This window comes from Mastigoproctus giganteus, chromosome 8, assembly GCF_048544385.1.
Source record: "Mastigoproctus giganteus isolate SK-2022 chromosome 8, ASM4854438v1, whole genome shotgun sequence".
NCBI classification, from domain to species: Eukaryota; Metazoa; Arthropoda; class Arachnida; order Uropygi; family Thelyphonidae; genus Mastigoproctus; species Mastigoproctus giganteus.
This window is the reverse complement of record NC_143582.1, coordinates 27,366,977-27,379,317: the sequence shown is the minus strand read 5'-3', so window position 1 is coordinate 27,379,317 and position 12,341 is coordinate 27,366,977. Positions and strand designations below refer to the sequence as shown.

Genomic DNA, 12,341 nt, shown 5'->3' with positions numbered 1-12,341 from the left:
ATTTGCTAGTGCTTTGTCTTACGCTTCCCAGGTGTAGAAAAACTCACGATTTATGCAACCGCATTACAGTCTGCACTGGAGTTTTAGTTGCGAAGATAAATTGCCCCCTCTGCAAGGCACGCTCAGTCAATTTGATAGCAAATGATCTCGTCAGAATGACTTCGAAATATTTTGTCCTGCAGTGCTCTGAGAAATAATCACACCTAAATAATGAAAAACTAAATACTTGTATGTCACAGTGATCGTTTATGTTTGCCCCGGAAGTTTACTAAGTACAGAAGCAGCATTACGCCCAGAACAATAGGATTAAAGAAAATTTAAAATATATAGTAATATAGCGGGTTTGAAATGAAATAATTAAATATAAATTAGTATAAAAAATATACAAAATGTTTTAATCCTGGTGGATCCAATATTAGTATTTTTATTGCTAGGAGAGGATTCGCATCAAGATATTGAGTGAACGACGGACAACTACAATATAATTAACCTACTGAAAAAAAGTTTTGAATTGAAAGCAGTGCGTGAGTCTCCAACCTCTTTGCATTCATATTTTCTGCTAAAATATTGTTTCTTAAATCTCTCTAGTTTTTCTGAATAATCACTTAATTGTGCGGATGAAAATAATTATTCGTTATTAATCTGAAATACTTAAATCACTCACTTCGTGGTAGTGCAATGAATATGGTTGCTACACTCTCCTTAAGAGAGTGTAGCAACCATATTACATGTTAATACTCAATCGTTTTTCGTATGAAAAACGCTTGCATTCACTTCTCATTGTCGATCGAGATTGAGAAATGTTTCTCATTGAGATAGGAAGAAATCTGTATTTATTTTATTTTTCCTCCTCTCTCCATACAACTTTGTCAGTACATGCATTGGGCGACAAGTTTGAGTGTCTTGCTGCATGTTTTTTTTCCTCCCGAAAACTTAGGGTTTTCAGGTATAGTATACTTGATATCTTGTCTCCTTAAGCGTGAATTGCATAACGAAACCAAATCCGGTATTGATTTTATGTAGAAAATGTTGTGCTATTAGAAAAAGAGTTAGCTTTTAATAAGAGGTATTATAGATAATTTTAGGAGTACCATCTTCGGAAAAAGACAGGGTATCTCAATAAATCTACGATTATTAAACTTACATTTCATTATTCAATTAACTTAAAGCAACCCCTGACCTTTTGGACGTGAAGGGAAAGTTGCAACACTTAACCTTGTATCGAGTTACAATCAAACGTTGCAATAAAGACTCTCTCTCTCTCTCTCTCTCTCTCTGTGTTTCTCAACTTCTGGCAATTGCTTTCTGAGCGAACTACGGGTAAATTTTCCAATCCCTCTTATTTGTTATGACAAGCTTCCATTCTAAGTTTGGGACAGTATTTGGTGTTTTTAATTATGGAGCAGGCGACACCCCGCTCCATAATTAAATGGGGCGGTGACTCACCGGTTAAGAACCACTAAATTAAAAAAATAAAATAATAAAAATAATAATAATAAATTACACTTTCTTGGTTACCTCTCCCCTCACACACACCTACACATCACAGTGTGACGGTACTGTGTAAAGTTTATTTTGAATAAGAGATATTGCTGTAGGAATTCATTAAGTCAACTGTGAGTAACGAAATGTATAAGTTTAATAGTCATTAACGAAAATTTATTCACTATTTATTTTTTCTAACGTCGCTCCTGTGTAACAAGAAGCAGTGCAGTGCAAACGTAGGTTTGTAAGTAAATGTGGAAAGTTGGAAAATATGTCAACTTGAATTAGACCTTTCGAAGCTATTATAGAAAAGGAAATTATTATGCGCACCATTTCGACTATGGTGACTGTCATCGCCATCAAAATCCAATGTCAAAAAAGTAATCCAATATCACCAGTTGTAGCTACTCTTGTTTTATATTGCTGAGGTGTAATCGTGTCCGCTCCACTTTCCAGCTGCAAAATGGAGAACTGTGTAATAGTCAAAGAAAAGTGTGCGAATGGGTAGAAAGGTTTTGAAGTGGCAGAACATATATGTAGTTGAGAAGACTAATCAGGCAATCCAACAACTTTATCAACGGTAAACAAACGTGATAAAGTTAATAAATTTCATTCGAGAAAATTCTGCTGTTGCTGGAAGATTAGACATCAGCAACGATCTGCGTATTCGGTCATACATGACACCCTCAAATATAGAGAAGTTTATGCAAGTCTCCAAACTTCTCGGGAATGAATATAAGGAAGTGTTTGGAGATACAGTATGCATACAATTTTTGCAGCAGTATCGCCATGAAGGAGTGTCCTACGACAAATCGTTACGGAAGACAAAGCACGGGTTATCAGTACGAGCTCGAAAACAAGAAGCAAAGCATGGATCAGGAACACACATTATCCCCAACAACTACAAAATTTAAAAGTGTGCCCTCTACCAGCAAAGTCGTATTGACTTTGTTTTGGGATTTGAACGAGCCTATTCTGGAACATAATCAGGAATGTGGGTATGTCAATAGTGCAAGATATTGTGCCATGTTGGAAGAGAAACTTAAAATTGCTATTCGCAGTAAATACATAGATTTACTGTCAAAAGGTGTTCGGCTGCACCATAATAATGCTCGACCTCATTCGGCCCCCGTTTAAATGACTCAAAAACTTCATTTCCTGTAGAAAGCATTATGCGGATGCCTATTTTCAAACGATGAAGAAATCAAAGAAGCAGAGCACAAGTGCAAACAACCGAAACGTGTTTCGTAGACAGCATTAAAAGGACTGTGAATCGATGTAAGAAGTGTTTACAGAAGAAAGGGAAAAAATACAACTAATTTTTTTAATGAATATTTACCTCTTTTTTATTTAATAAAAATAAATTGTCTACTTTTTTTGATTTATCCTCGTAATATTTTCAGAACACATGAAAGATTCTTTTTATTTTATCATGACAGTTTTTTGATGATTTTTCGTTGCAAAAGATTTTTGTTCAATTACTGGTTTATAAGGGAGATTATTTAATTATTAATTACTTGTTATACAATTGTTTCTTATACAGCATTAAAAAGCTTGTGAACCAATGTAAGAAGTGTTTAAAGCAAGCGAAAAAGATTACTAATTTTTTGCATATATACCGTATTTCCCCATGTATAAGACGCACCTTAATTTTGGGGCCCGAAATATGAAAAAAAAAATGTATTACATAAAGTTATTGAACTCAAGTTTTATTCATCATAAAATTCATACAACTCCTCATCTGTGTCTGATGACGAATCACTGTCTTCATATATTGCCTCGTCCTCAGTTCCATCTATGGCATTTGAGATGCCACACTTCTTAAAGGACTTGACAACGATCTCAATCTTGATATTATCCCAGGATCTTTTCACCCAGGTACAAACTTCTCCTATAGCTGGTTTCTTCACTCTTCCTGCTGGTGTCAAATTGTCCCCAGAAGACTTCATCCATTGGTTCCATTCGTCTCTCATGGCAGCTTTGAAGGGTTTGTTAATGCTGACATCAAGTGGTTGGAGCTGGGATGTCAAGCCTCCAGGTATGACGGCAAGTTTTGTTGTTTGCTCGGCAACAATCTTCTTTGTAGTTTTTGTTATGTGTGCCCTGAACTGATCAAGCACCAATAGGGCAGGTTTGCGTAAGAACCCACCTGGTCTCCTGCTCCAAACTTTCTCAAACCAGATCTTCATCCCATACTGATCCATCCAACCCTTGTCATGAACGTGGGCAATCACTCCTCGAGGAATGTCTTCTTTTGGCATTGTTTTGCGTTTGAAAATCAGCATAGGAGGCAGCTTGGTTCCGTTGGTACAACAAGCTAGAACAACCGTATAATGGCTCTTTTCATGTCCACTTGTCTTCACAGTTAGTTTTCATTCCCTTCTTATCAACAGTTCTGTTACTTGGGACATCAAATTGAAGGGGAACTTTGTCCATATTTGCGATCTGTCCCAACTCAAACTGATGTGTCTTCCAACATTGAATGACAAAACGATGAAATTCAAGGACCTTCTGCTCATAGCTTTCAGGCATCTTTTGGGCAAGTCTGGTGCGTGTACGCATGCTTATTCCATTCCGTTTCATGAACCTGAAGCACCAATTGTGTCCTCCTTTGAAATCAGTAACTTCTTTTTCATCAGCAATTCTTCTTGCCTCATGCTGAACCATCTTTGTGGACACAGGAATTCCAATTGCCCTTTGCTCCTCAACCCATATCTTCAATTCCCTCTCTAAATCAGGCCATTTTGCTGACTTGCCTCTAATGGCCTTCTTCTGCCGTGGCATTTTCAGTAGGGTTTCTTCTTCCCGTAGCCAGTCTCGGATTATTATCTCAGTTGGAGGAGGACCAAACTTACATTCAGCAGCATGATTTCCATTCACTTTTGCAAACTGGATCACTTTTAACTTGAATTCAGCACTGTACGAAAATCTTTTCTGAGCCATTTCTGGGCAGAACGTGGCAAAACGTAACCTAATATACCGGTAACAAGTGTGAAACAATGAGCGCAAAGACAACAAAAAGCGGGAAATACAAGTAAAAAAATCTACAACCACTGTATAAGACGCACCCAGTTTTTAGACTCCAAATTTTTCGAAAAAAGGTGCTTTTTATACATGGGGAGATACGGTAACTGCCTTTTTGATTTAATAAAAGTGAATTGCGTTTACTTTTTGATTGCCTTCGTAATGCATATTTACCTTTCAAAACATATTCTGTCTATCTTGTGAACTCCTCTGACCGTTTGGTCATCCCGGAGTATAAACAGAAAATTTATTTATTTATTTATTATTTATATGAAAGATCCTTTTTATTTTACAGCGTTTTTATTGACAGTTTTGTGATGATTTTTTCGTTGCAAAAGATTTTTTGTTCATTGTCTTGTTATATAACTAAGGGAGAAACCCTATATTAAAATTCATCGAATAAAGTAAATACATAAAACTAGAACCAGATGGTGTTGTGAATAATAAACGTTCAAATATTTAGTAAGGTTTAATGTGAGTTTTAGGCCTCTAGTTATGAACAGAAGTGCGTTCCATGTGATGTCAACAAATTCATTGGAATACAAAGAGAAAATAACTTATATATATTAATATATTAATAAAAATAAAAGCTCCATTAGTCTGCAATTTGCCACTCTTCGATAAAAAATATTTCCGCATTCCACAAGCAAAACATTTTTTAATTGAGTGAGTGATGTTAACATGTGAGGGCACTTCTCTACATGTCTTTACATTTCATTAACAGTGGTTCTGTTGGGTTCAGATCAGAGTTATGCGATGTGGCATGTAAAGCCACACAAATTCCGATCATAAAGAAAAGCAATTACACTGGTTTATTACTCAGATAAATTCTACAACTTTACCATAATAGATGGGGAAGGGGTGTAAATATACAAAAAAGAAGAGCGGTTAATTTAGATTATGTTTATAAAACAGAATATTAAACAGCACGAAGCGTAGTGCGCACTTCTGTTAATTTACGTCAAATACGCAAGATAAAATAAGCAACTCTCTGAATATTCCCAGTTAAAATTATATGAAAAACTTACACCGATTACATAAAATTCGATACTAGGGAAAGTTTAAGAAGTGACACCTGGTAGCAGTATGAAAAACACCTGTATTCAAGTTAATGTATACTGTAACAAAAAAAAGCAATTGAGGTACAAGGACTTCTTGTCCATGCTGAGGCCCCTCCGTCAGGATGTCAGCTGTCATATCTACCGGAGCTGGTGTATAAATCATAGGCATTCAACTTCGGGCCTCCCTCCGTTACGTAAGACCTAGGTCACTACTACGGAGGTAGGGAGGGGATGAACATCAGACAGACAAAGTAGTGATACCCTACCATCGGAGGTAGTGAAAAACTAATTATACACGTGCTACTCTTGTGCACCCTGGCCAGACCCGGTTAAGCCCTCTTCTTTCCCTACCCCTTGTGATTGATGTTAAGTGTAGAGAAACTAGATGCATGAGTGCACGACGAGACGGACTGTTTGTCTTCAAAAATTGCGTTTCGCATAAAAAGAAATTAAATGGGCCAGTTAAGTAGGCAGTTTAAACAAGTCGAATAATAAAGTCTTCTCCTACCTTTCAACAGTTCTCACAATAAAGAAGGAGTGGGGAGGAGAAGAAAAAACTATTATAAGATAAATTTAGGTTTTTCAGTTGTAAGTTTCTTAAACATTAATTTTCAAAGGACAGAGATTTTTTTTCGTCACGTTATTGGATATTAAATTTCTTCTTAATGTGTCTTCTACAGTCGGTAATTCAAATGCCCGGATTCCGCAGTCTTGGAGATGATGAGGATGTGGAGTTCGAATGTAAGGTATCTGACAAGGGTCTGGAGGCAACAACAGTAACTGGTCCCAATGGAGAAGACTGCAAAGGTTCACACAGAAGACCGATGTCTAAGAAACGGTTTAGGAAAATCAGGTATAGCTGTTTCGAATTTTTAGTGATTGGACAGTTATAAATCTTTTCATACACAAAGATCTCCATACTGTAAGGTAATCTTTTTTTTTTCTAGGACGTCTGTTGCGGTTCCTTCGTCACATTTGCAGTAGTCAAGAAGACTACAGTAAATGTGCGTGATAAAATCCATGAACGTCCTTCAAATACTTTTTTTTCTTTTCATTTTCTCCTTTTTCAATGCTAATTTTGATTTACGGTAATTTTCATTTTAAGTAAATAGTACAGGATAATACTGTTCTGTAATTTTCCTGTGAAACTAAGACTATAGTAAGGAGAAAACCAATTATATTATATTATTATTCGAGTGAGTTTATATGCTTAAACTGTACATACCGGTTGTTGTTATTTGGTTTTTAGGAGCATTAGCAACTAAGGCCATATTGCTCCGGGGATATGCGGTGGTCATTCCCTGACCTTTCCGCATCCTCCGTATTTGGTGGCTCACAGGCTCGAACCCCGGTCTAATCAAGAAGCGTGTGCTCCTGTCCACCTGGCTAAGGAGGCGCCTGTACATACCGGTATGTATATATATACACGATTGGAAGGAACCAAGAAAATCAATGGTTTATAGATATAGTGCAGTATTTATAATTCTAAGGCGGATTATATAAATCTGTAATTAAATATACATTCACTGATTATGTAGTGACTTATGGAAGTCGGCACCAGGAACATCAATTCAACTCTGCCACAGAAGAGAAAAACAATATGCTGCTGAAGATCACTCACTAGGCTTCCCTTTTCTGACTCACTCCATAACTTGTAGAATGAGTAGGCCTAGTAAATAACCTTAGCCGCTTTTTTTTTTCCTTATTACAAGTTCAAGCTGTACAAAAGTATGTCGTGAGGAGAACAGATGCAAAAGGTCGAACTCTCTCTCTCTCTCTCAGATAACTTTAATCACAGAAAAAGGGGAAAAATTACATTTCAAGTGGCAACAAATGAAAGGGGAAAAAAAGGCTTTAACCAAAAATACACAATTAAATAGAACAGTCCATAACTGTTTTTTAAAGTTTACAATTTACTGGGTATTTGAAATGTAATTATCAACTGTGAAATATGTTAAGTGACCAATTCGCAATTCTTAAGCGCAGGAAATAATAACCAATAAACACAATTCATTATCATTCGTTATCTCCTTATCTTTCTAAAGATGCATTTGTGAAACTTCAGAAATGCATCTTTAGAAAGATAAGGAGATAACGTTCTCAGCTGTCCAAGTCTATTAAATATGAATAGATGAATATCTGCTTATTAAGTGCGTTAGCATATATGCGTAATGCGCCTGTTGTCTTCCCCATGTCCGTCAGTCCGCATATAACAACTGAACTCCTAATACATAGATTTTCATAAAATTTTATATTTGAATCGTTTAGAAAACTGTGTTTAGAAGACCAATAGGAATCCAGAAATTATTATTTCTTTGTCCATCCGTCCGTCTGCGTGTAATAACACACCCATTGGATGGATTTCTACGAATTTTTTTACTTCACTCTTTTGGAGCGATTTATCCAGCCTTCTGAAATTTCATTAAAATAGGACCAATGGAAATCCGGTAATTATTATTATATATATTTTTTTTTTCATACATATCACATGGGCTAATCCATATACCGTATACTGTAACTGAAGCACTGGATATTATGTTTGTTACCGTGGGCTGATTGGAGGAATGACAATGTAGGGGATGCGCAGAAACAAAATGTTCTCAGTTTACGCATAAAAGTGCATTTTGCAGGTGGTGTTTTTTTTTTTTTTTGTTATAAGCCATGAATTATTACTATTTGCTAATGCGCTTACGTACATTAACTAACTTATTTATCATCCAAATTAACAAGGTACCCAGCACTGCAATGCAAATTACGATAATACAGATAATTAACAAAGCAGCAATAGATTTATTTATTTCAGCTATAAAACAGCAAACGTATATGCTTTAAAATGTATCTCCATAAAATAATAGGAGATTGCAAAGAAAATCAATAAAGAAACTTAAGAATATTACTTTCAAGAGGCTAAAATATATATTAAGAATTACTCTTAGAAAAAGAGAGATAAGCCTGGCACATACGAAGAGAGTATAAGTAATAAATAAATACGCGCGCGCGCGCGCGTATAAAGGAAGTGTAGAAAGAGGACGTCGGAACACCAAGAGTTACCAGACATTCACATCAAAATGTTACCTTTGTCCCCTTTTGGCCAAGTTAAAAACTGAATGCAGCCACTGTATTTTTTTTTCTTGACAACCATGATATATACTCGTACTTGTATGCAAAATTTAAGTTACAAGCATAGAATCTGAGAACTCAGGAATGTATGTATTGTATCAAATATTTTGTGAAAGAGTATTGTTATAAGGCTATTACATCCAGTTTTAAAAGATGTCTTATTTTCATGAATATAACCAAGAGACTGTCCAGTACTGATAGGCCAGTCTTGCATAATTCAGGCGTTTAATAAAAAGTAAGGTAATCTAAAAGCCAAACAAATATCAAACTAGCACTCACATTGTTTAAAAGGCTGATGCCATGTCCCTGTGGTAACCAATAAAAAATTAAACGAAATTCCACGATGCCGAATTACGATCAGCTCTCGTGTGATGTCCTACCAATTTTTCTCCTTCCCACCCACAGTCCTGAAATGTCTCCTTTCATTCTGGGGGCTCTTTTCCAGTTTTTCAGGGACAAGGACCTACACCACACAAATGAACTTAAAAAAGCTATGCTTATCCTCTGGATCCTTTGTCCCCAAGGCGGATGGAGTTGCTACGCTTTCGTCAGTTCCCCCATTTGTTATTCCTATTTTACAGGATTTAGAACACAGTCCCGATGATCAACCGGAGCTTGAAAGAAATATACCTCACAACCAGATAGCTCGATTCTAGCCAGTCCTGAGTCTGGAGAAACAAACGTCCTCTCCTGTGAAGGATTTCTGAGCGCTGCCCTCACCTGGCTTCCATGAAAACGCTCAGTACTTTTTTGATGCCGCCTACAAAAATTAAGTCTCCTTCATTCATGATAGACAGATTAGGAAGCATTCCGCAAGTGAGGAATTCACCCACATAAGATCAGAATTTGATTTTTAACTTAACTAGAGTGAAAATGTCTGAAAAATGTGTACAAAAGGTACTTCTTGCATATTGTTCGATGTCTCGTGTTCTCTTTCTGATTTAGGTACTATAGGGACCTACTTAAGTCACACTTATGGCCTCTTAGAGTCGGGGGGGGGGTCAAGGAAAATGCTACGATTCCTGCGCCCATAGGAAGAGAACAGCCACCAGATATGAAGGTACTAGATCTGACATCAAATTTCTTTTGCGGTGTTCTCTCAGAATATATTTATAACAAGCTACATTAATTACAAACTCTTTTATTTCCAAAATTTGACAGTATTTGCCTTACAAAAATCTGGCCGACTTCCGTCAAATAGTTGGACATTACGACTGGAAACTCGTTTTACCATGCAGCGTCAAATGATCGTGTAGAAAGGCGAGGGGGCGCTTTATGATTATTTACTATTATTGTTTTTCAATTATACACCAAAATAACTGCCGGTTTGATCATTTTTAGGCTTTTTGTGTCACTATTACACATGGAAATCACAAAATCGAAGTATATTCTAGAATATATTTCACATAATTATACGCAAGACTCTGGAATGAATTCCAGTAATATTGCATGGACCACTTCGGTTTCGATATCGGATTTAGGATCTGAATGTTTGAGTTGTGTTCCACTAGTCCTTGTGACCCACTGCGTCTTATGAACAACAGAGCTGTTACTGTTTCATTTTGATTCAGACCACACATCACCTTTGAATGTACGCCGAGGTCTGTGCTGTCTAAAGCATGTAAAGTTCTAACAAAAACTGCATTTTCAGTTAATTTTCTCAAACACTATATTCTGATGAGTTCACTCAACTCAACTGATTGAGATTTTTTGCTACCCACCCGGGATGTTACTGATGGTCCCGCCTTTGATGTTCCTTGAATCATCAATTCCTTAAAGCACTGAGATACATTGAGCCTGAAAAACTATCCGTAGTTCTCTGCTAATCTTAAGAGAGAGTCTTTTTGAGTAAACAACGAGAATTCATGATATTGAAGAATACTGAAACTTCACATGATTTTACTGGCTTTAAACTGAAAAGCGTGATCTTCCTGAAACATGAAAGATTTTCCGACAGTAGGCACACAGCCAACAAACTATGCTCAAAGCACAGGTTTCCAAATCACCAAAAGATATTTTCAATAGACATGCTGATAACACCTTCAGTGATTTGGCTCCTCGATTAAAATTAAATTAAATTCAATTAAAATCATCAAGGGAAAAAAATCATCAACAGGTTAGCGAACAAACCTACAGTCGGACCTGATTGCTTTTCCCCTCCTCGTGATTAAAATATGCAGTGTTCACTGTAGATGCTCTTTTACACAACTGCAATACAATTTTATGAACAGCTTGTGTTCTTAAAATTTGAACACACGACTATGACACCCATCCCGAAGAATTCCTGATAAAAACATCAAAGGATTTCGCCTGATCTCAGTTGGCTGCACTTTCATTAAGATTTTTGAAAGGCCATTCTGATTGATCATATTGACTACTAATTTTATCATAGACGTTGACACTATTACACCGTTATCTGTCGTAGAATTACAACCACTTTCCTCCCAAAACTCTTTTTTGACATTAAAATATTCTTCGACACAATTTTCATGGACATGCTATCATTATATGACAGGATCTTCGCTTAAAATTTTGGAAAACTTTTCAGAATTTACTCCACTCTGCTATGTATGTTTTATGTTATTACTTGTTACGAACTTGTTTTTAATGTTATTACTTGTTTTATAGCTGTCCCACTAGCAAATACTGCCGAACGGAGTAACCTTCTACACTTTAAACTGAGTAAAACAAAAACTCTCGTAATCTCTCGCGATCCTTTTCTGTCACAAGAAGGAGTTTTATAGGTTGGTACCTTGTCTGAGCACTATTCTTCATCCCACTCAGCTGGATCAAGCTCCAACAGTCCAAAGCAGAACCGTTCAAAATATTAGTAGATCAATATCTATTATAGCCAGACAACATACGTTCACAGACTGACATGCAGATGTAGATTACTAAATTCTCCAAGAAACACAGACCGAGACATGCAAAACAGGGGTGCGAGTATTTCGTTAAATTCCCGACCGTCTCGTAGACGCATCTCATTCGTGACATACATCTGCAAAAAACAACGAATCTGTCGATTATCGTAGTGAAGCATCTGGAAATATCATCTCAGACGGATTCGTCCGAGTCTGTCCTTTGGAGAATCATTGGCGGGGGAGAATCAAATCAAGATCAAGTTATGGCATGGCTTGGTGTGTCGCAAAGTGTCATTACACTGGTAACGACACTCTTCGACCGTTCATAGACGTCCAGGTAACGGTCATACACCATCAGTAATTCCGAGGCAAAACCTCTCTCTCTCTCCTGTCTGAATTCACGCTTGAAAGCAAGCTAACCGGCTACTTGGACACTTTGCAACAGCTACGACGACAACCAAAACTACCTGAAATTTCTGCAGTTTATGCAAGGCGACCAATAATGTGTGTCCTATTACGTGCCCAACAACGTAGGGGCAGAAAAATGTGAGCATTCGAACATCGTAATTGGAAAAGTGAGGAATGGCACTGCGTGCTCTTTACAGACGAATCCAGGAGTAGACTGCAGTCAGATTCTCGTCGTGCTCTAGTGCAGCGCGAAAGAGAAACCCGAAACTACCTTGTATACGTACAGGAACACAGTGAGTTCGGTGGTAGGTGCTGTTGGCAGTGGATGGCATTAGTCTGTGATACAGACCTCCATATCATCAGGAATAGGACCCTAACTGCA

The 12,341-nt window shown here is 37.0% G+C and overlaps 1 protein-coding gene across 4 annotated transcripts in view; it reads left to right on the top strand.

Annotated features, from left to right (window-relative positions):
• The window catches only part of LOC150081391 (protein lin-28 homolog), a 324,578-nt gene that overhangs the window by 276,538 nt on the left and 35,699 nt on the right, over positions 1-12,341 (top strand). For all 4 annotated transcript variants that reach the window (XM_090379260.1, XM_090379264.1, XM_090379262.1 and 1 more), the window contains exon 3: positions 6,251-6,423. In XM_090379260.1, coding sequence (XP_090235386.1) covers positions 6,251-6,423 — 173 coding nt within the window. The remainder of the gene's footprint in view (positions 1-6,250; positions 6,424-12,341) is intronic.